Source organism: Colletes gigas, unplaced genomic scaffold, assembly GCF_013123115.1.
Source record: "Colletes gigas isolate AHSC1104 unplaced genomic scaffold, ASM1312311v1 Colletes_gigas_Sc00032, whole genome shotgun sequence".
NCBI classification, from domain to species: Eukaryota; Metazoa; Arthropoda; class Insecta; order Hymenoptera; family Colletidae; genus Colletes; species Colletes gigas.
Window position 1 is genome coordinate 2,080,397 of NW_025106661.1, and position 24,670 is coordinate 2,105,066.

Below are 24,670 nucleotides of genomic sequence, written 5' to 3' on the forward strand. Positions count from 1 at the left end.
TGTATAGGCTCGCGTAAACATCGCCTGTGTTTCGATACAGCCGACGTGGAGTCACTTGAGCGATGCATGCCTTTGATTTCTTATTGCGTTAGTAAATAGGACCTAAATTGTATATCGTATTTGGTGTCATTTTAATCAGAATAGTGTCACGAATATGTTGATGAAGTTTGAAAAAAGGAAGAACAAAAATAAAGATGAATTTCGTTGTTGATTTAATATTGTATATGTACTAGTTAAATCGTGTCATAACTTCAGTACATATATGTATGTATCGATCGTTTACTGCAATAGTGATATAACCCGAAAAGATATACATAACTTGCGAATTTAAACTGTTTAACCAACTTATTTTACTCTGAGTTGTCTCACGATTTCGGCAAATAAATGATAGGTCAATTAAATTACAATTCCTTTTTTCAGATGAGGATACACTTTAAAGAAAGGTCAAATGTATATTATAATTTATGAAAAACAATAATAAAAATTATGTTGTACTTGATCTTAGTTAAATCAGAAAACTGTCACAGACATGTTAAAAGTTTCAAAACAAGAAAACGAAAAATAAAAAATTTGTATTATTGCACTAGTGTTGCCTTAGTAATTTGAGCCCGTATCGTATGACAATGTTCGACGACCGACTGTCAAACGCGCCGCTATCTTGGGGAACCGCCCATAGGAAGGCATACTCGCCGATACAGCGAGTGCTTAGTTCTAACGGTACGCAGTGGGGATAAGTAGAGGGGATATGATATTTGCCTATATCGTGGACGAGTTCCGAGCTTATATAGAGAAAATACTGTACTGATTCTGTATAGGCTCGCGTAAACATCGCCTGTGTTTCGATACAGCCGACGTGGAGCCACTTGAGCGATGCATGCCTTTGATTTCTTATTGCGTTAGTAAATAGGACCTAAATTGTATATCGTATTTGGTGTCATTTTAATTAGAAAAGTGTCACGAATATGTTGATGAAGTTCGAAAAAAGGAAGAACAAAAATAAAGATAAATTTCGTTGTTGATTTAATATTGTATATGTACTAGTTAAATCGTGTCTTAACTAAAGTACATATATGTATGTATCGCTCATTTACTGCAATAGTGATATTACTCAAAAAGATACAAACTTGCGAATTTGAACTGTTTAACCAACTTATTTTACTCTGAGTTCTCTCACGATTTCAGCAAATAAATGATAGGTCAATTAAATTACAATTCCTTTTTTCAGACGAGGATACACTTTAAAGAAAGGACAAATGTATATTATAATTTATGAAAAACAATAATAAAAATTATGTTGTACTTGATCTTAGTTAAATCAGAAAACTGTCACAGACATGTTAAAAGTTTTAAAACAAGAAAAGGAAAAATAAAAAATTTGACAATGCTCGACGACCGACCGTCAAACGGGCCGCTATCCTGGGGAACCGCCCATAGGAAGGCACACTCGCCGGTTCAGCGAGTGCTGGGTTCTAACGGTACGCAGTGGGGATAAGTAGAGGGGATACGATATTTGTCTATATCGTGGACGAGTTCTGAGCTTATATAGAGAAAATACTGTATTCTGAAATTTGTCAAAGGATTAAAAAATTAAATTTTCATCTTATTTTGTAATAGAGCATCTCAGAAAATATTTCATACATCATTTTTTGTCATTTACCTTTCTTTTATTTTTATGTCGCGCGAAGAAAATATATTCCACAATTGTTTGGAATGTCTTTTCCTTGTTTTGCATTTTATTTTTAGATTGAATTGCAAATAAATCGAGGTTTGAAGTCATTGTCGAAATTAAAACTACAATACTACAAAATTTGGAATTCTTCAGTACCAAAATGGTGATGCATCCTTTTGAATAATATTGAAATGGGAATATTTTCAACGCGAGATTAATACATACCCAGTTTGGTTGTGAAAGATGACCAATTCAAGACGTTGAATCGTGGAATTGCCAAATGCCGTATATCAGAACTAAATATTTCGATAATTCCCCATATTGCAATATTAACAACTCAGGACACTGCAGTCTAATACTTCAATGTACCTCGATGATGCAAAACGACTATAAATGGGATAGATAATTTGATGTTTCATATCTACCATCGAAATTGAGATCCAAGCTTCTTTTCATTTCAGTTATATTACTTACTCAGTTATGTTATTTACGTATCCTCGAAAAACCCAAAAAGTAAAAGAAGATTAAAAAAATATGTCACTTATATCCACTTTCGAAGCTGCTTATAATTTTTGACACCATCTTTCTAGTCGATATCAAATTTTTCAGGCGAATAGAACTCGTTTCAGTTATTGGGATGTAAAGTACTATAAGTTCCAATCGTTATTTTTCTAAACTAATTGCCTAACTGGGGTAACTTCCATTGTAAATATAAATGGTTTGGGGAAAATGAAACATTTACCAAATAATGCGCAATATTTTCTGAGGCACTCCATTAGCTAAACACGTTGGTAGAAATCAACTTCGATTAAATCTCTGCAGCAAGTATTATTCATACGTAAACGTCTGTTCTTACCGTCTAGTCATTAACACTTCTATAAATCAACAAGCAAGCGAGAAAAAAAGAACATGCCACAATCAGTTTGAAATGATCTCGTCGCACAGTATACTACGTCAGTCTTTCCATATGCAACACCTCATGATCGAGTTGCTCCAATCATTCGCCTAATCGCTCTGTTTCGTTATACTCGGTTTCTATATTTATGTATTTCTCTATCATCGCCTAATGTAATCCGCGCCAGACAAAATGCAAAAAGTTTTATGCAGCCTAAGATACCCAGTTGAAACAAGTTGAATAATTTCGTAATTATTGATTTGAACATTGACCGATATAAATGAATATGCAATGGTCAATTTATTCCTTACGATATTCTAAACATCAATTCGATATTTGTTACAGCCTGCTTCTGTCAAAGCAAATATTTAGAAATTATTCAAATTGTTCCAGTTGCGTACACGTGCCATCTCATGTAATTTTATTGAAACATGTTTTACTATTCATCTGGACCCAATTAAAAATAAAATTCTTGATCGATCATTCTGCCTACCTAGAACACACTAAATCCCTTCTATTTGTTCTATTTATGTTTTTGGGTGTGTATCGTTCAGAATACTCTGTATTGAGAAATCAAGCAAATACTAAAGCAAGTTAACTTTTATCGATTAGAAGTGACACAGAAAGCGCTGGCCGCTACTCCAGAACGGAAGTGGACGGATCGTCTCAAGGGAGAAAGAAATCGAAAATTAGCTTCACTCGATTGTTTAAACGTAACAAGGACAAAGTGTCTGGTGCTGACACCGACACCATGAGAACTGTCATTACAATCGATGACGAGAAGGTAATAAATGCTTTTACTTCCATAAGTTCAGAACAAAGTTTATCCCTGAACGTCAAACAGATATGTTTAGGATAAAAAATCAGGATTTACAATAGGCAATATTGTACATCATCAGCAAGAATTTTAAATCGATAATATGGCCAGGTTTCGTACAGTAAAATAATGAACGTAACATTAATACGAACCTCGCTCCAGTGATTTCAATGCGTGGTAAGAACTTGCGTTAAGAACTTTTCTTCATCCGTTCTCGTTGAAACTTATAACGTAAAAATTTTTATTATGAAAGTGTCGTAGCATGTTTCAATCCCTGATTTATATTTCGCGTTTTAGTAAAGTAAAATTTCCAATAAAATTACTTGGATTTTGCGGGTAGAAGATACTGTATTAATTAGGATTAGGTAAATTAGGATTAATTTCATCACGTGTCTTGACTGGATAATTTTTGTTTCACAGCTCCAAACCACAGCACCAAGTGCACAGGATAACAAATCTAATCCAACTACGGGCGAGGGTGGAATAGTTTACGCGGAATTGGACTTGACGCAACAACAGCAAGGTGTTACTCCTCGTCGTCTCAACGAGGACAAAACAGAATACGCGGAAATTTTATACACGAAACCAGCGACGGAAGAAGAAACCCCCAACGAATAAATCTTCATTGTCCGCGATAATTGCTCCTACGATCCATTGATACGTTGCTATTCCAATTAAACTACTATCATTTCGCCATTTGCTGCCGCGTTTTATTATTCGATCCTTTTCCGTTTACGTCTTACGATAAAAATGAGGAATTGTTTCAATACGTTTCGTTTCGTATTTTATACGCGACAGTTGACATCAGGCAGCTGATTTGAAATTGATGAGTTTTAATTCATTCGTAGTAGTCGTAGAACGTTAAACAAATGTGAACGTATGGTCAGACATTGCAAAATTAAAAGCAATAATCAACGAACAACGAATTTATCAAATCAGAAAAGGTGTACTAAATAAAAAAGAATTTACGTTGAAAGTAAATCATACAAATATGTTTTACCATACGATTACATTTTACTGGAAAGGATTTATGGATTTACTATTGTTTAGTACTTCTTATGTGTTACTTAATTTCAAGCATGTTTAAATTTATTCGTACGAGGAAATAAAAATTAAAAACGATTTAATAGGTATCGTCTATCAAAATATTGTCCGAAGGTTTATCACAAGATGATCAAAATAATAATTCTATAGTATAGATAGGAGATTAAAAACGCGAATATTCTAATATAGTGATTTTCTAGGTAAACGTTTGAGATTCGCAACAATTTCGAACGAACCGAAGGAACATAACTTCTGAAATTGCCACGAGTATACAGTTTGGAAATTACGAGCCCCGCAACCAGCTAGTTCGTTGCAAATTTCACAGAAGTAAATCGGTTGTTAAAGATCGTGCTACTTTATGCCGGCAAATGAATTCGCGTTACCATAGCCATTAGTCTTAACAGTTTGCCTTTTGATACGCGTCAAATGCTTACAAAGACGAGAAAGACTTAATGTTCAAAGTTAAGCAAGCAGAAAATAGAGTAACCTTTCTGCAAATATAACGCGCTGTCATGAAAGTACATTATAATGCAACGACAGAGCCTAATCGTTTCTTTCGTGTACGAGCCATGTGTAGCCATAAAAGGCCAAGGTACACAGAACTTGATGCAAATTCTGAAGCAAATTGTTTTAACTATCTATAGCAGTGTAAGAGTTCCTTAGAGAGTTTTCAAATACGTTTATTTTTAATGGTGTGAGCTTATTATAGCAAAGTGGTCGCTATTGTGATCGATGATATTCGTAAACTCGATGTTCAACATCCATTTATAAATACGGAAATAATGTTCAGATTTCCAAAGAAATTGGTTTTATTTTAAACGATCTTTTCTCTAGAACTTTTATCTCTGCGGAAATGTCAATATGGCAACCACTGCTTTAAAAATAATTGCATCAAAAATTCAGCGATGCTTTTTTTAATATCGTTAACACGAAAGAAAGTCGACTTCACGTACTTAAATTTTACTGTTAATATTGTTGCTGCGCATTTAAATGTGATCTAAGTAATGTTTGTATCGTACGTGCTGTTCGTTTAAAAATTGCTTGAAAAATTCGCTTCCTATAAGCTGCTGTGAATACATACAAGGTACTTAACTAACGAAATACAAATGTGTCGAATTTTATGAAAGTTGAACAACTAAAGATATACAGGTAAATGTTAAGAATCCAAGATAAAATTTTAATTCCAACTCTGTATCTTTTTTCAGTGATTTGTAATGAAAATTTATAGTAATTGAAGACGATTATTGAATTTGATCGATCGCACTTCGAACCATATCAGACAGAACGATCCGAACTGCTATAAAACGGCGTATAATGTGTTTTGTATATTATGAATTTTCGAATGCTTGAAGAATATACAGAGTGTTCAGCCACGACTGGGAAAAATTTTAATGGGATATTCTAGAGGCCAAAATAAGACGAAAATCAAAAATACTAATTAGTTGATTGAGGCTTCGTTAAAAAGTTATTAATGTTTAAAGTTCCGCGTGTAGAACGGCAATCTGCGAACACAGGCGAATTTTTGTCTCGTAAGTGCGTAGGATTTTGGGGATATGCCTATTAACCAAAAATGATTTTAATTGACTCTAGTAACCGAAAATAATTTTTCCAGAATGATTTGAAAGTTTTTAATTTTGTCAAAAAATTCAGGCACTTACCCACCCCCCAAGTCGATTTTTCTTAAATATTTGTCTTTGATTTTTCATAAATTTGGTTGCAACTGTACGGAAAAATTGTTTAGTACTTTTGTAGGTACCCATGAACTCTACTTAAAAAAAAAACTTCAAACGAATACATTCACTATTGTAGGAGATATGGCCATTTTTCTCACTTTACCACGTCAAGGAGCAACTTTTCCAAAATTTTTAGAATTTCTACATATTCTCCACGAAAATACGCGTTAATTGCTTTTTGAAACATTAATATCCTCCAATCCGTTCAGAAGTTATGACGTTTTAAAGATGCGCATGAAACAGAGTAACATCTTTGGTCTCTCATTAGATTTTCGGTAAGGAATTTTTTTCTCAAAAGTGGGTAGGATTTCAAGGATAAATGTATTGACCAAAAATGATTGTAATTGACCCCCGCAACCAAAAATAATTTTTTCAGAATAATTTGTAATTTTTTAATTTCATTTTTTAATAACTTTTTAGCGTAGCCTCAATCAACAAATTGATATTCTTGATTTTCATCTTATTTTGGCCTCTAGAATCTCCCATTAAAATTTTTCCCAGGGGTGGCCGAACACCCTGTATATTATATAGTTTTATGTACCTTTTTTTTTGTACCACGATTCCTATGAATCGTGCATTAAGGATCAACAAACGCGAAGGAATGCTATCTTCAGTTGCGCGTGCCGCCATTGACGTTATTGTCTCTAGATATTTAAGACGCGACGTATTAATATTGCTTATAAAATTTACAAATATTTCTATAATTTTTTACGAGTGTATCCCATTTTACTATTACCTTCACGATTTCCATTGTTATTAAGCTTAGTCCTGTGTCATTATCTTCGTGGTAGTACTATAAACTTTATAAAATAATGTTCACTACTTATGTATAATTTTGTTGTAAAGTTTTAATTTTAATCTTAATTGCCGTCCACTACTGAAATTTCATACTAATTTGTACGTTTTTTTGTCAAATAAATTACAATTTGATCAATATGCATACTTGTTTCTTTTGTTACAATACTAACAACATGAGATATTTTCCTTTGGCTATTTCATTACTTTGTTGTTATCGTAAATCATCAACTGGGATATGTTATCAATTTTGAAAATGGCATGAGCCATTCAATTGTTCAAAACACACATTACATAAATTTTACATCTGTAAAACATTTATTTTCTGATACATTCTGAATTTCACAAAACATGTACTCTTTACTCTACAGTATAAACACAGTCAAGTGTCCACAAAAGTTAACGTACAACTCCAGTATTAAATAAATCAAACTTAATACTAAAAAATTAAAATAGCTCCAAATACTTACTACTAACCAGAGAGTTATAAAATTACATTCTTATCAAAGTGAAAAACACAAAATGGATCCAACGATGTATGCGAACTTTCAAAAAGACTACTTTACAAAAATTACTCAATCCTCATCCGTCGCCTCTTCGGCCGTGGCTTCCGTTTCCGTGATCGTTTCGTCTTCTGTGACTTCTTTCTCAGTCTCCGGAGAATTATATCGCACTTCATCGGCGTCTGTCGCGCTTTCCTCGATCGTACGAACGGTTTCGACTGTCTCGGATTTTTGTTTGGCAGGTGGTGCTGGTGGTGGTTTTGGTAAACGGTGTTTGTAAGTCTTGTATACGCCGCGACGCATGTCCGCCGTCCACGAACGGAATTCCTCACGCGCCGTTTCGGTGAGGAAACTACGAGCAGCGGCGCATTCCAGTGGCCTCGATATCGTGGTACGTTCGCTCTTAAAATCGATCACTCTCGGATAATCGTCGCAAGCAGCCAATAAATCTGTAATCGACATTGGCACAGACTGATACGGTTCGAAGGAGTCGACGACACGCTTCTCACACTTTTCTGGATCGTGGTGAATCGACATAGGCTCGAACACTGGCTCGACCTTCTCCAAAGGAGCAGCTTGGCCTAGATTAAGGTGCCACGTGGTGCTAACAAGAGCGCTGGTCCTATTGTCTTCCTCTAATACAGGTGCAGGAGAAGGTAGTTCAGGATTCTCCAATTCGTGACCTTTCTTAATGCCCACGGTAATGTTTCTGCTATACAACAAATAAGAACCTTCGTCGGGCGAAGTTAGGGCTCCTGGTATCGTCGCGCCAAAGTCCTCTGCCTTTCCTGGAGCAGTTCGTATAGGCTCCAATAGAACTTTCTTCTTGACCTCGCGAACCTTGCTATTCACATCGTCAAAGTCTTCCTGCTCGAACGTAAATGCGATCGGTGTCAAACGGAAGTCGAGCCTCTGGTTCGTGTTCAGCATCTTTACGACCGCATAAACCAAGCAGTTCATATTTCTACAACGAAGGACGTAGACGGCCCCGTGGTCTTTATCGAAAAGAGGCGGACCCACCCAGCAGGGATCGGCAACGTAAAACCCATCCTTGGCCGCTAAAGCGGCTAGATTGATTTTGTTGCACTCGATTAAAACGTTCGGCGACTCTTCGAACGCTTGGTTCAACGCGGTAGCCAGAGTCATTCTATTTCGCGTACCATAAAGAATGCCACAAATGTTCTCTTTGAAATCTATAGTCCACAAATGTGGGAAGATCTTGAAGCACGGTTGCAGGTTAAATCTGTTGAAATGTTTGGCACACCTTATAATTGCGCTTCTTAAACTCTCCGTATAATAAGAGTCTCCGCATATCACGGCTGAATCCAAGATGGCTGGACCCCATCTAGATGGGTGACTGAGATATTGCATGGCTAGCACAGCCACGCAAATAGCAGCCTGATTCTTTCCAGCGCGATCGCCGAATCTTGAATCGTAGGCACCGATTGTGCCCCAAACCGAATAAATCAGATTCGACACCTCGACGGCATAATTGTTCCAAAATTGTTTCATGCTCTCTTTCTTGTTTTCTTCGTTTTTCTTTTTCTTTTTACCGTTCGATTTCACGATATCCGGCGCGTGTCTGAAGTTCCAATGATAATCCAGATACAACCACATCGGATCCTCTTTGAAGGTTTTGAACGGAGGCACGTTGATTGAGTCCACGTGAAGTCGATGAACGAAGAATCCCGAAGTGTCTTCGAATTGATTAAAGCACATGTGCTTCACCATCTGACAAATGGTTGGGAATATGCAGAGACAAGCTTTGCCACCGTTTGGAACTTTCCTTCCTTTCTCGTTGCATTGGTACGGATCTAAATAATAGTACGCGTTCGTTCCTCTTGAGTACCAGAAGCCGTAACAGCAGTTCGTGAAATGTATAACTCCGCTCGTGCTCGTCTTGAAAAATTTCTTCAAATGTTTTCTCGTCTGATATAAGATGTTATTCATTAACAAATTTCTTATTTATTTATTTAATTATATTTTTATTTGTTAAGTCACGTAAGCTCGGTATATTATAAATTATAAAAACATAAAATTATGTAACAATATTATACGACTATATGGAACATGACCACTTATTATTCAAGGTCATTTAAAAATCTACACATCTACAAGTTAAATTTATTTTTCCATGAGTTAGATTATTGTATTAATGAAAATATATTATCCTATATTACTAAAATGCTCGAAAAAGATAATCTCCTTTTAGAACTCGTTCTTGTATTTTAAAAATATAAACACTCTGTATACATATATACGTATATAGGGTGTTCGGTCACCCCTGGGAAAAATTTTAATGGGAGATTCTAGAGGGCAAAATAAGACGAAAATCAAGAATATCTTTTCTTGACTGACGCTTCATTAAAAAGCTATTAAAAAATTAAATTAAAAAATTTCAAATCATTCTAAAAAAATTACTTTTGGTTGCGGGACTCAATTACAATCATTTTTGGTGAATACACATACCTCTGAAATCCCACCCACTTTCGAGGAAAAAATTTGAGTATGTATTTAAATTTTTAGATGAAATTAAAAAAATTTCAAATCATACTAAAAATATTATATTTAGTTACAGGGGTGAATTACAAGCATTTTTGGTGAATAAACATACCCCGAATTCCTACGCACTTTCGAGAAAACAATTCTTTATCGAAAATCTAATGTGAGGCCAGAAATGCATCCCTGAAATTTCATGCGAATCTTTAAAATGTCATAACTCCTGAATGGATTGCAGGATTTTAATTTTTCAAAATGCAAACAACGCGTATTTTAGTGGAGAATACGTAACAATATTGAAAAAGTTGTCCCTTGACACCGTAAAGTAAAAAAAAACCCTAAAACTGGTGCAATCTTCAAACAGCCATAACTCCTTCAATAGTAAAGGTATCTCATTGAAATTTTTTTTTGAAGCAGAGCCCATGGGTGCCTACAAAAACGTATTAGACAACTTTTCTGTAGGAATCTCCCATTAAAATTTTTCTCAGGGGGGGCCGAACACCCTGTATAAATATAATGTTATTATATTAAAATATTGGTTGAACAGACACCAAAAAGGAAGAAGAAAAAAACGAAATAGAGAAAAGAAATTAAAAATCACGTGTGTTTATGAAATATATGTAAGATAACGTTTAAAAAAAAAACGTGTTCTTGTGACCGTAATATAAATTACATATTCGAGTTATGATATCTAGATCAGGGATTCTCAACGGGGGTGTTACGGCGCCAGTAGGTCACGTAATGTTTCTCAAGGACCACGAGTTAGAAACGTAAATACTTGGAAAATCATAAATTTTCAGTGGACAACAAACAATATTGCCAATATATATACGAATAAAAATATATTTTGCAAAGACGTTATTACTGGTTTCATTTGAGCACTTAAATTATTCGAAAATAGTTTAGAAAGATTAGAAAAATAATGACTTTTTTAATGCATTCAGTATTTGAAGAATGTAAGATATATACACAGAATTGGACAAATTTTATTCACAAATAACGAATACAAATTTTAGATTGATTCATAAATTAAGTTTTATGTACGTTTCATTCGTAAATTCATTTATAAATTAGAATCTATTAACAAATTTTTTAAATCAATATTCATATAGGCAAAGCTGTAGGCAAAAGCTGGTTTAAAATTTGGTCTACTCTGTACAGAGATATAAAATTTAATTTCTTCAACTTATTAGAGATAAGTGTAGGATTTGCAAGAAAACAACTTTCTGGTTTTAATAATATAAGTATTATGGAAACATATTTGTTAAGTTATTAAATTTTTGTATTTTATTATTTCTTGTATTCCTGTATTCCATTACATATTTCGTATTATTGCATTATAAATAAACAATTGGTAAACTATTATTTTTACCAGCAACAGCTCAATTGTGAAGAATTAGAGTTAGAGAGGTGAATAAAACTAAAGAGGAGGCTACGAACGAGAAAAGATTGAGAAACTCTGATCTAGATGATACGGTTTAGATTGATAAAAAGTCAGTATAAATAATAGTGTGTTTTCTTGGTCAATTGGAAACATTTAATAAAATTGTTGATAATTAAAAAAATAAAGAGTAGATAAATTTCTATTCACATATCATTAAATGCACAATTATTATTTTCTTATCAGTCAAAAATATGTATGTATTTTTCTTGTCAGCAATGGTCAAACAAATTTAATATATTTTGCGATGTAGGAATTTAGTGATTAAAATAGGTGTTGTAAAACTAGTCAGTGTAATCGTTAATAAATGAACTGAATAGTAAAAGACTAAATATTTCAACGTCTGCATCGTGTGCTTTCGTACAAGTTACAATTAATCTGCTAACCTGAACGTAGAAATCGTTCCTCAGAGTCCGAGGATTCACCGTAAGCGTTACCATGGGCGACGCGCAGTCCCGCAAATCAAAGATTCTATTCATTACCGTCATGTTGCGCAGAATATGTTTGGTGTGAAATTTAGGTTCCGAAAATTCTCTGTACACTGACTCGGCGACCTCCAGGATCTTGTCTATCATTCCCGGCATCGGACTCTGAATAACATCCCTTTTCACCATCACCGCTAAAATGGCGACGAAATAACACCGTTTAACTCTTGGCTCTGTCACGAAGTCCCTGTTACTTAATCCAACGGTCCCACATATAAAGATTGGCTTGGAGTCTGGCATCGTGGGCCTAAAAATTGCTTCGAGATCGTAAGGTTCGGTTGGCATTTTGTGAATTTCCGGTAAAGAAGTACTCGGTACCACAGGCTCGTGAAGACCTTTGGTATCGCTACAGTCAGGATCCACTTTCTGAGCGTAGGACACTGTGATCACTCTGATCATAAACATCGCTTCCTCTGGCTGATGTATTTCCTTAACGATCAGTCTCAAGAATTCCTTCATGTCCGTAGTAGTAACGATTCGTAAGTTCTTCGTACCCCTAACTATCCACCAAGCGAAACAGTTCTCGTCTTTCTTCGTGACGCCCACGTGTACGTCGCCGCAAACTATAATAGCGCCCGTGTAACTCGATGTCTCAAATATCTTTTGTAATGACATCGAGAGGTTCCAGCCTTCCAAAGCGTAAAGATTCCCGTAATGCAAGGGCACGAACAGAACTCTGAAAACGTAATTGGCTATCTCGAACTCAGGCAACAGACCGTCAGTCATGTCGCTGACGGTCGAATCTTCGGCGGCCAACAAACTGTCGAAAGTGTAATCGAGAGCAGCGTCGAACAGTCCCCTCACCGTTCTTACGGACCAAGTGATGGGATCATGGATCAAAGACCACGCCATGATGCAAAGATCCAGAGGAGTCGTGATCGCGGTGTGCGCTTTGTATCTTCTGTCGTACGTTTTTTTCCTGACCAACAATTTCACTATTTCGAACTCGTCCATATCTTCCGTCGGTTTTATCGGAATCCTCTTGAAAGGCGCCAATAACGGGGTGGTGATTTCGTTCTCCAGAACGATTACGTCGAGCATCGAAGCGTCGTAATGTTTAATGGGAGCGAAACCAGGGATCGTCATGTCGTAAGACAGACTCGTCTTCGACTCCGCTTTTACCCAATTGGACAGCTCGATCAACGACACCGACGACTCGCTGGATAACTCTACTTCTGGTGGTTCTTCGACGCGAACTTCCTGCTCGGGTTTCTCTTCGCAACGGACCGTTTTCTTCCTTCTCTTCTTCCTACGTTTCCTCGACTCCATATGAGCGATGGATATCGTATACAGTCGATACGGTTTCTTCGTGTTCTCCCCGACGTTAGCTTGGATTTTCTCGAGCATGGATTTCAGATCACAGAACTCCATCAGGCAACAGTATCCCTCTTCGTTCGCGTTTCCGTTTTCGTCGCACGCGTAAGGATCGAACAGATAGTATCTATCGTTTGAAGTCCAGAAGGCGTACGAGCAATTGGAGAACACGATTATTCCAGTCTGGTTCTTTTCGAAGAACGTCTCCATTATGAGCTCCAGATCGTCGTTCTTAGAGCTTTCGGGGTCAGCGTAAAGATTTTGTTTCATGATCACGTTGTAAATCGTGTCGAGAATCTCGATGCGATAGAACCATCGATGAGGTTTGTAGCGGAGCTTGCCGGTTTGTTGATAGATTTTGTCCCCGAAAAAGATAAATTGGTCCAGCGTGCTGGTGCAAAAGTGATCTGGATCCAACTTGATCTTCGCCAGAATGCATAACAAAGCCGAAAATAAGCAGGACTTGAAATGACAAGCCTCGTTTTGGTTACGGTTCTCGAGGCATAAATTACCAGAGAGCAATCGAATTCCTTCGTCGGTGACCTTCGGATGAAAATGAGAATTCACATATTTCAATTATTTAGTTAACATTCAGTGTACAAATTAACGTAATGTTTATCGAGTTGCAATATTTAATCGCGACACACAAAAGTGAACTACGATAGTACGTTGTTTGTTTTTGGTAATCTCATTCGATGCTCGTTAATTTCTTTTTCCTACTATAATACTGTTTGTAGGTGAAATAATGCAGTACAGTTGGAGAACAGTTCAGACGAGAACGAAATAAAGATTCGACGAGAGAAGAAATATTTGCCTTTCTACTACTTTTACGGTTCTCTGAAATTATAGTACCTTATGTAAATTTCAATGTTTTATGGGTTGTCGATGGTAACAGCAAAGTATATTTAGAATTAGTATCTCGAAGATTCTTATTTCTATTGAGATTGTTACGATTTTGTCGTGCAACTTATTATGAAATTTCTGTGAAATTATGAAAATAACGTGCTAGCTAGGAAACTATAATACGAATTGTAGCGTAAAAGAGAAAGGTGTGCTCATGCATATTCTATTGTTAGTTCCATATCAAGTTTTTCTTATAATCAAATGTTCTTCTTTACCTCGAAAAGATTACAAATTATTGATGTAAAAGGTAGAGAAAAAAATAGATTCATAATTAGGCTGCAGTTAGGAAAATGGTTTTCATGAGATACTCAAAAGATGAACTTTGCAATGTTCGATCCACAGAAATAAAAATAAAAAGTTAATTATTACTTTATTACAAATTATTGAGCTCACTTTTAAACCAACTTGCTCCCCCGGACGTTTTTTCTTTTGCCTCGAGATTCTCGTTTTAATTGTCGTCACCTCAGAATCCGCTACTCCTTTGTTCAAACTCTTCTTTTTAGCACCTACGTTGTTCTCTTTCAATTGTAACTATCATGGAAACATTTCATTCTTAATTTCCATCGCAACACTAGATACAACGATACTTCGTGAGATATTACGAACCTGATCTTTCACTTTAAAATCTGGGAAAAACAGTTCCAGCAACAAATCCTCCGTGTTGCAAAGAATCTTTTCCGTCAGAAAATCACCCACGTCTGCTTTGGCCAGCATGCACTTCCGTTTCTTCTTTTCAAGACAAGTGATCACTTTCTTCTCGGGTATAGGTGTTCTAATAATTGGTCCGAGCGGTATTAACGTTGGTCGAATGCGAACGCCAATGGGTACTTCCGGTACGTCTTCGCGAACTAATTCGGCGTGCTTCTTCTGAACTTCCTCGTCCTCTTTCTGTTCTCGGAGAGCTTTGTTTGGATCGTCGTGTTGAATGTACAAATCATTGATTGCCCTCAGAGGCATCAAACAAATCGGTAGAAGTCTCGAGTACAGGTATCTCTTTGGAGATAGCTTGATCTTCTTCGAAGGTTTCTCTTCTTCCCCTGTTTCTGGCATCATCAGAGTCGATCTGGCTAACAGCATCGACGAGAAGCCGCCTTTCTTTTTCACGTCTAATCTAGAATCGATGGAGAATCTCGACACTAAGGAAGGGATGGATCTCTTGGCACGTTTTGCTTCGAGAAGTTTCAGCAAGGTTTTGTTCGACGGCATGACGTACGGAGGCGGATGATCGTATTTTAATTTTTCAAGAGCCGCTTGTTCGTGGATACGCTGCATTTCTTCTTCGCTTTTCTCGGGAATCTTCAAACCAGCTGTAAGCAAAACTAAATTCAGACGATAAGGCGCATCAGGTTGATCCTGTTCCTTAATTTCGAGCAAAGGATCGATTATTGGTGTCTCTTCTTCTTCCATTAATCTAGCACGAGCTCTTCTTCCTTCCTCTTCCTCCTCTTCTTCTTCCTCCTCTTCTTCGTCGACATCCATAACGTCTATATCGACCTCTTCTACTTCTTCCTCAACTTTCTTCTCGGCTTCCAATTCAGCCTTCAATATCTTCAAATCGTCGTCGGTGATCGGTAGAAATCTCGTTTTAAATTGTTCGATGGTTGTGTCATCCGGCACCACTATTTCGTCAGGGTCGGCTGCATATTTTCCAGGCTGTATCGAGTCCACTGCCACGAAATGTATGATAAAAGTTGGATCGTTGAACTCTATCACGCTGTACAAAAGATCGACCAGCTCGTTCAGACTAGCCACCACAGCGAACGAAGCTGGATAGTTACGAAGACGCCAACCTTCTTCGTCGCTACCATAAGGATTGAACAGGAAGAAACAGGCATTCTCTTTCCAAATACCGTACATCAGTCTCTTGTTCTCCAAGACCAAGTCGGAATACCGTTTGAAATAGCATTCGAGAGCCTCCGCAAGATTCGCCAGAGGAGTAGCCTCTCCCTGAATGATCCTCATCTTCGTCTTGTAAAACACATCATCCTCGCCGAATTTCAATCTAACCGGCAACATCGTCAAATCCAAGTGACTCGGTATTGGCAGCAACGGTTTCTCCTCTTCCTCTTCCCCCTCCTCTATGTCCTCTTCTTCTTCTACCTCTCCCAGTATCTCCTTTTTCTCAACAATTTCAGGACTACCTTGGCGAATCCACTCTATAATCTCACCGTAAGTTTTATCACTAACGTCGATCAACTGATCGATATCTATGTTTCGCCATTGCCTGGGATCCTTCAGTCTTCTGTAAGCAAGGACTACAAGCGCTGCAATCAATCCTTGCTTACCTCTCGATCGTATTTCGAAACCATCGTCCAAGCAGCTCTTGGTGCCTTGAACAATCAAACGACGAGGATTTATCACTTTGTAACCCTTGACGATCTTTACCATCGGTTCTTCTTTTTCTTCGACCACATCTTCGGTTCTTTCTTCTTCCTCCTCGCCGAGAAATTCTTCCTCGTCTTCCCGCCATTTCTCCAGGGCAGTTATGTCCTCCTCCTCTTCCTCTTCTTCACCAGGTACTTCTTCCGGTAACTTCTTTTCTTCAGGCGGTAGAATTACGTAGGTGGTCGGCTCGTCTTCCGTCATCATGTACGAATCCGCGTCTCTCATCAAAGGAGGAGCTTGAACCGCAACGTCCCGCATTTTATCCATCTCTGGGCGTATTCTTGGCTTCATGTCGACAACTTCGTCTGTATCGGGCCTCCCCCAAATCTCCCAAGCGGGTGGCAACACTGCTGGTGGCGCTTGGGGTCTACGATTCGTGCCTTTCTCCCGATAGATCACTTTCTCCAAAGGGCCACCAGGCGTGGTTCCAGTTTTCACATAGAGAACACGAACACCGTGTATTATAAAAGGATCTCTCTCCCTGCTACCTGTGTTCTCCATAATGGTCTCTATCACTTGGTTGATCGAGCTGTTCATTGTTACGCAAGCCGACTCTCCAGGCTTGTCGGTCTTGTCCAGCTCGGCTGTCCCGGACCTGAAGCCTTCGTCGTCGCAAGCGTAAGGGTCCATGAAGTAATACGTGTCGTCGTGTCTCCAAATGGCGTAGTAAATCCCTTTTATCTCGAGCAGCCCGCACACCTGGCTATCGAAGAACTCGCGTATCCCGCTATCGAAGCTAAGCTTGCCCCTCTTTTGCCCGTAACCGGGAACGACGTTCGTCCGAATCTTCACTTTTGCGGAGTAAACACCGAGTATGACGTCGCCCATTGCGTCGTCCAACTTCAATTCGAACTCTTCGTCTTTGAGATCCTTGTCGAGAACTCGGACCAGATCGACGAAGTAGATGTTGGACTGATTGAAAATTAGATCGACCAAAGCGCTCGTCCATTTGTTAGCGTTCACTAGACGCGAGTAAACCAGAGCAGCTAGAGCTATGATCATGTGAGTTCGACCGCGAAGAAGATCGGGAACCAACGGATGCATCATATGATAAGAGCCCTGCACTACGGCTCGATACTTTTCTTGCACTTTGTAACCACTTGGCCGTCTTAGTGGTTTGCTATAAGCACTTTCCGTCACGTCTGTGTCGATCGGCTGAGTATAATGTTCCACGCCGCTGATGGCTATCGCGTGAAGAACGAACGGCTCGTTCTGGACGTTGCTCTTTTCGAGAATGATGAAAAGGACTCCTATCAAATCCTTCACGAGAAACAGTTTCGCGGTTCCACTGACTCCGTCCGAAGCAGGTTCGCAGTTTTCCGTTCTGGGCTGGCCGTCGAATATGTTGAAGTACCTCGTGTCCTTCCAGATCGCTATGTAGAGCACCGACGAACACAAAATCCCAGCGTTGTTGCGTTTGAAGAACAGATCCAACGCCTTCACCAGATGCAATTCCGTCGGTTCCGTGGAACGAAATGTGCCTGCGTATGCGGCATCCTCTATACTGACGTTCACCGTAAGCTTGTGCTGAACGCAGAGCGTCCTCTGTAGATCCAATATAGACAGTAGACGTCGATCATCGGTGTTTATTTCCTTGTACGATTCGCAATAGAACGTATCTCCGTCCTCGATGATCTGATCGATGACTGCCTCGTTCCAACAACGGGACTTGAACACTGTTGTTGTCGCGAAAGCTGCTATAGCTGTTGCTCCACCCTATTATTTGAAACGATAGATAACAGCTAACGAGACTATGATTGCATCTTTGCGCGTTGGTGAAGTAAAGAATATTAAAGGGTAGCGTTCGTTTCATCTTGCTTATCGGGGAACGTCAATCTCCGAATCAAGGAACTTAACTGCTACTTTCAAGCGCTTTGGGTCAGTACCATAGAGAGATGACTTGTTGGCTTGTCATGCTGATTGACCGTAGAATAATAGCCACGCCCTGTCCTCATGCGCATTGTTATTATTGGCTGAGTCTATCACAACTGCAGTTGCGCGATGAATGACGCGAATGAAATGTGTCGAGGCAGAGTAGGATAGAACCATGTTAAACGACATTGGCGTAGCCATAAGCTGAGGATGTTAACCATGAATAGAACGACAATGTATCGTGACTGCTGAGAAGCTAGAAGTGGGGTATTCTGGTGGGAAATAGACAAAGCGACCAACTCTCCTTGCTTCTGTGCAGTTCAGTTTGTATGTATCTAGCGAACAAGTTATCTCTGGAATGTCTTGAAGAGCAGATCTCAAGGCTATGATATGATATCAACGTTAAATTCTATTGTCCGGGATGGGATAAACCTATTGTACGGGATGGGGCATTCGAATAACTTTTAGCGACAGACAAAAATCTTGAAAGTCTTAAAGAACACGTGACAGAATTTTGTTTACCTGATGGCCTCTGGACAAAGGTGAAAATTTAGGCATATTGATATGAGTCAATCCTGAACGGACACCATATCTAACACATGTCGGGAGCTCTGGTCTGATTTCAGTCAACGAGTACGTATCGTTTGGTAGCTCGAGGAAGAAATTTAAGTCTTTGTACTGATCCTCGAGATCTTCGTCGAGTTCGTCGCTACTCGGAGCATTGTCATCGGCCGCTCGCACATCTTCGGTTACCCGACCAATAGCATTCACGGTGTCGGAAGAAACGATTTCATCACATTCCGCGAGTTGAATCAGTTTCTCTTTAAATAATTGTCTCTTTTCCCGATCAATTTCAACCGGCAATTTTCCTCTATCCATTTTATCACGTTACTTTGTATTTTTAATTAATTTAAATTTAACGTTCGAGCTTAGAACATTTTCAATTAACCTACATTTTTTGTAAGATATTCGTTTAAAACTGTATTTAAAATTTTCCACTCGTAAAGATTATTTATTCTGATTACTTTTCATCGAGATACAACAGAATTTTCATTTCTGGAAAGATTATTTTCATGTTCGGGTCACTTAAAATTTTGGAAGGTTTAGTAACCCTACCGGAACGATGGAAAATACGATATGAAATGCGAGTTAATTTGCATGTAGAGGTACCTGCATGATGTTTGCCCGAGAAACAAACGATAAAAATCACTTTTCATCTTTGCAACAAAATTCATACAGTCGACGCGATGTAACTGTTCAACTTTAACCTTAACAAAACATATCTTCAAAATTCAATATGTATCTGACATAAAAATGCAACAAGTAACGCCGAAATTTAATTATAATGTTAATCCATGGAACCTGAAAACCTTTTCATCCATAATGTTTTAATTAGCCTTATATACTGTTACTCGTACACTGGAAAATATGTTTCATCGACCAGAATGCCGAAAATACAGACAATGGAAGCGAGAACAATCTAAGAAATCGAAACAAGCTGTCAAGAAAGAGAAGAAAATAAAACGCAGAGACTCGATAGCTGATTGCATCGAAGAGAACGAAGAAAACAATGTACCGGAAACTAAACTGAAAGTCACTTTTCGTAAATGCAAAAAGAAATTTAGAATCAGAAAGCCGAGGGCACGAGCAACGTACGTGCTTAAACGCATTTCACTGGCAGAGATACTGTTAAAAACTATACGACCACCGATAGAAGTTAGAGAACGATTTCTTAATCCACGTCATACTGCTTGCCTGGAAGATAGCGTGTCAATAACGGACATTGCATTAGATCCTGCGAGTACCACAAGTAAACTCTTTGGAAAAATAGCTTTTCGATTCCAATTCTTACTCGACTGATCCTTTAACCTCATCATAACAGTGACAGCATTGTAAACAAAACTCAAGTACAATGCTTGCAGAAATATAAATAGCTGTCACACATATTTGAATTTTATTTATAATGCGTTTATATAAAGTATATTATAATATTTACATGAAATTATAACGAAGTAGATAAAGCAACTGTTGCAATTAAATTCCTTACGACATAGTTTAAACCATTATTTAATGTGCAATCTTATAACACAAATAAGAAAGACAATATTTATTGCTTATACAGGCTCACGAAATAAAAATACGTAGATAATCAAACGTTTAAATGTATAAATGAAAAAGGCATTATTAGATAGATTTCTTATTTACCAGAATTAGTTTATACCATTAGTAGATCCTTGATGTTGAGGGGTTGGAAAAAAATTACTTCCTAGTTTTCCTTAATTCTTTGCTTTTCTTTGGAAAGATAATGATACAGGAGGTTTGAGAACATAAGAGTACAATCTATAAATTATGTACTGAGTTTGTGAACTCAAGTAAAAACTCATTCCTTGCAATAACTAGAATGTATGCAATACTAGTAACTGTTTCGTAATGTTATACCATTAACGATAATATTTGCTCTTATTGCGTGTTTCTGTAGGAACGCCACGAAGACGGGCACCAAGAAGTCGGAAAAGAAGGAAACCAGTTGCAAAGAAACCGTTGAAAGATGATGAAAAGACCAAGGGAGACGAAGAAACGAAAGAAGAAAAGACTGAGGACCAGAAGATAGACGAAAAAGCAACGAAAGGCGAAGTAGAGGACCAGAAGACAGACGAAGAAGTAACGAAAGGCGAAGCAGAGGACCAGAGTACAGAGGAAAAAACAACGAAAAGTGAAACAAAGAAAAGTGTCAACGATAAAGGAACACGGAAAAGATTGAGACGCAAAAAGATTAGAAAGAAGAAAATTGTGAAAAAAGATTCTGAAGAAGACAGCGTGTGTGAGAGTATTTGTTCCTTCGATAGTCACGTATGCCTTGCAGGTAATATTATTACTATTTTTCATTTTTAATTTGAACACAATGATTCTTTCAGTGCGTATAAAGGTTATGGCAAACTCGACAAACTGGTTAATGTGGCATGATTTAATAGCAAAAATAATTAGATCGGTTCGACGTTGACAAACTACTAGCACAAAAAAAAGTTATTAAAGCATCCACGATATCGCGATACACCTCCCTCCTCCTCCCGTTCATACAAACAGTGAACTGTCTTAATCCATATATTCATTTATTTTGCAATATACGTGGAATCGAGGAAACCACATGACTGAAAGATTTCGAGATACACATTTCGTCAAATAATGTCAAGAATTTTGCCATTTAAGTTTTTTTTAATGGGGATAGAACAACATAGTAATAAAAGTTTAATCACGCTTAGCATAGTAAAATTTAGAAATAAAACGTGTCTATATATACATATATACAGATTTCGTTTGAAAAATGTAAACGATCTTGATATTTGAAATTCGTTAAAATTCATATTTTCTTCGATTCAACGTCATTCCCAAGGTTCATTCGCTTGCAAATTCAAATGAATCAACCTTTATATTAATAACCGGTCGGTTGCTGTTATTTTTAAGACTCGCGTTCTGTTCATCAGGCCTGAAGTTAACATCCGGCGACAAGAAAAAAATAAAAGATTATCAACGTCAAATTAATAATGAATCTACGGAAGAAAATAATTATCCCGATGATTAAGAGCATAAAAACAATACATGTATCATTGGTATGAGAGTGGATGTTCACGCGAGAATGAAGTACTCAGGAAATGGAAGTAACGAGTTCGAGAAAAATCTGATATCTGATTGCAAAAACGATCGATCAAATGCAATAACAGATTCTGCATAAGCGGGATGGAAAAATTATCAAGGTAATGAGATCAACTTAGGATAATCGGTCATTAGCGATTCCAAAGAATCGTAGTGTCCACCTAATGGAACGCACTAATCACACCGATGATCTAGAATTATTGTACGTAAAAGGTGTGTCCCATTTACACGGTGGAAGAGGTATGCCTAGTAGGTTCATGTAACCAAAGAGACTAACGATTAATCGCTGATTTGAAGATAGAAGACATAAATGATCAAATGATTGGACAACGTGCGCAGCTCCTTTGCACTGAGTAATTGCTGATCGTCGCTAATAAGTAAGTTAAGTTAAAAACACTATTAACAAACCTGTAAATAAGGAAAATATGACGAATATGGCCATTATAAACACATGAATTTTCATGAAGTTCATATGCTGAATTCAAAAATGAAAAACTAATTTACTGGAAATAAAATTTAATTACCAAATTATAGAAAGAATTAATTGAAAATGTCAGCAAAAGTAAATGCTTGCGATATGAGTATCGTTCAACTCTGTCTTAAACGTTCAATGGAAAAATGAACAACTAGGAGTAAATTTAACAAAAATTTACTGAAAACAATTAACCAATAGGCAAGAATATCTTACTGTTCTGTTACAAATTCGTTACATGTATCGTAAACGAATATAGATGGGCCAATTTTGATGCGCATGTTCGAACGTTTTCATCTGTTTGAAGATGGTTTATATACCATCTATATTTTATGTGTGTGTGTTATTATGAAGTAAAAGAGTAGGTGGAGAAGCGGCCCCATTCTTTGCACCCCCTCCGCCACAAACAGACAGAACCAACTCATAATTGTATTTATGTAACTTATAGTATTTATTGAATTTACTAAAAATGTAAATAATTTTTAAAAATTTGTAAAGCTACCTATTATATTGCTTTCGCGATTTTAACATATTTTAGTATATTTATTACCAAAATCAAAGATTTTATTCTGTAATATTGAATAAGAATTGTAAATTGAAAAACATTACTTTCATTTTGCATAACGTTTCCCATTTTGTTGAATGCACCTTTTTAATTCTTCGATAGTATGAAATTGTTGTTCCTTGTTATATACAGATTTTATTAGATGTGCCTAATAATTTTTTTGAACCACTTCAAATCACGATCTTGTTGGTCATTCTAAAATCTTAATATTTTGTTATTTAAAATAGTTTTCCATGGGCGTTTACGGACACTTACATCGTTCTATGGAGGTAATAACAGTATAAAATAGTTCTTGTACGATAATGTCGAATAAAGAGGTTAATTTAACAAATCCAAAGTTGGTTGAAGGCCAGTCTATGTGTCACATAAGGATATATTTAAGATAATAAATTAAATATAAAACCATAATGTGTCCCCAATGATTCACAATTACTGCATATGAAAGATGTGTTTCATTAACACAGTAAAAAAAGAATTTTCACTAGTTTTATCTGGAATATTCATAATAATTTGTGTACTATTAATACCTAAATAGGGGTTTCCACATTACAGTGACTCACTGAAATGTTCAAATTCGCAAGTTCCAGTTCTGGCATTCTAATCGAAACAAACCACTCCCTCTGATGTCCTTTGAAAATTGGATTCATGAATGGATCAATGGATTTGGAGTTAGAAAATTTGGGCGGACTCTACGTATCGCGAAGACCTGTTTCCTTAGGCCATCAGCTGTGGAGAACAGGATTTTATAAAAAGACCCTAATCAAAGGTATGCAGTAACCATTTTGAATAACAAGCTTAGGCAGGAAGAATTTTTGATAGCCGACTATGAACTTTTAATAGATATTACACAAAATTTATAAATCCTAATAATAGTAATACATTTGTATAATTTCCACATGTAATTTATTACAGAAGATATTTTCATGAGCTACGTGACTGCATTAATACAAATCAGAATTGAACAAAATGTAATTAGGTTACATTTGTCATGATACAGTTACATGTAATCACACTGTAATTGCATTGTACTCACATGACAATTACATGATAATTAAACAAATATTACACGCTTTAAAAACTTATGATTGTGATCGTACTTAGACAGTAAGTACCATATGTTTATAGTGTAGTAACAGTCTGATAATATGTATTTATATCGTAACAAATCCAATCATATTAAATTTTGCCCAACTTTGATGAAAATACATATATCATTCCATTAAAAAAATATCGATAACCTTGCAAAAGATTTTTGGTTATCAAAATATTTACTCCTAGAAAACGACCAATTTTCTGTGTTGTTTTTTTACGTATTTTCCAAAAGATTAAATATACAGAGTGTTCGGCCACCACTGGGAAAAAATTTCAATGGGAGATACTAGAGGCCAAAATAAGACGAAAATCAAGAATACTAATTTGTTGATGGAGGCTTCGTTAAAAAGTTATTAACGTTTAAAGTTCCGCCCGTATTGAATTTTTTTTCTCGAAAATGCGCAGGAATTCGGGGGTAGGTCTATTCACCAAAAATTATTGTAATTGAGCCCCGCAACCAAAAATAATTTTTTCAGAATGATTTGAAATTTTTTAATTTAATTTTTTAATAACTTTTTAATGAAGCCTCAGTTAA

The 24,670-nt window shown here is 36.9% G+C and overlaps 2 protein-coding genes across 3 annotated transcripts in view; both read left to right on the forward strand.

Annotated features, from left to right (window-relative positions):
• Window positions 1-5,824, forward strand: part of LOC122402061 (fasciclin-3) — an 858,180-nt gene extending 852,356 nt beyond the window's left edge. For both annotated transcript variants that reach the window (XM_043404572.1, XM_043404573.1), the window contains 2 exons: window positions 3,177-3,348; window positions 3,802-5,824. In XM_043404572.1, the coding sequence (XP_043260507.1) occupies window positions 3,177-3,348; window positions 3,802-3,999 (370 nt within the window). In that variant the 3' untranslated portion in view covers window positions 4,000-5,824. The remainder of the gene's footprint in view (window positions 1-3,176; window positions 3,349-3,801) is intronic.
• A 13,959-nt stretch (window positions 5,825-19,783) lies between these two features.
• Window positions 19,784-24,421, forward strand: LOC122402059. Its single transcript, XM_043404570.1, has 5 exons — window positions 19,784-20,165; window positions 20,835-21,218; window positions 21,838-22,383; window positions 23,625-23,809; window positions 23,956-24,421. The coding sequence occupies exons 1-3, from the start codon at window positions 19,784-19,786 to the stop codon at window positions 21,933-21,935; spliced, it is 864 nt and encodes a 287-aa protein (XP_043260505.1). The 3' UTR covers window positions 21,936-22,383; window positions 23,625-23,809; window positions 23,956-24,421.
• Window positions 24,422-24,670: the final 249 nt, after the last annotated feature.

What these genes read in the sequence shown, in the direction of transcription:
- LOC122402059 (XM_043404570.1), top strand. Translation starts at nt 19,784, where the DNA reads ATGTTTCATCGACCAGAATGCCGAAAATACAGACAATGGAAGCGAGAA. An exon ending in AGATCCTGCGAGTACCACAA is followed by an intron (nt 20,166 to 20,834) that starts GTAAACTCTTTG and finishes GTGTTTCTGTAG; the next exon opens with GAACGCCACGAAGACGGGCA. An exon ending in TAGTCACGTATGCCTTGCAG is followed by an intron (nt 21,219 to 21,837) that starts GTAATATTATTA and finishes TCTGTTCATCAG; the next exon opens with GCCTGAAGTTAACATCCGGC.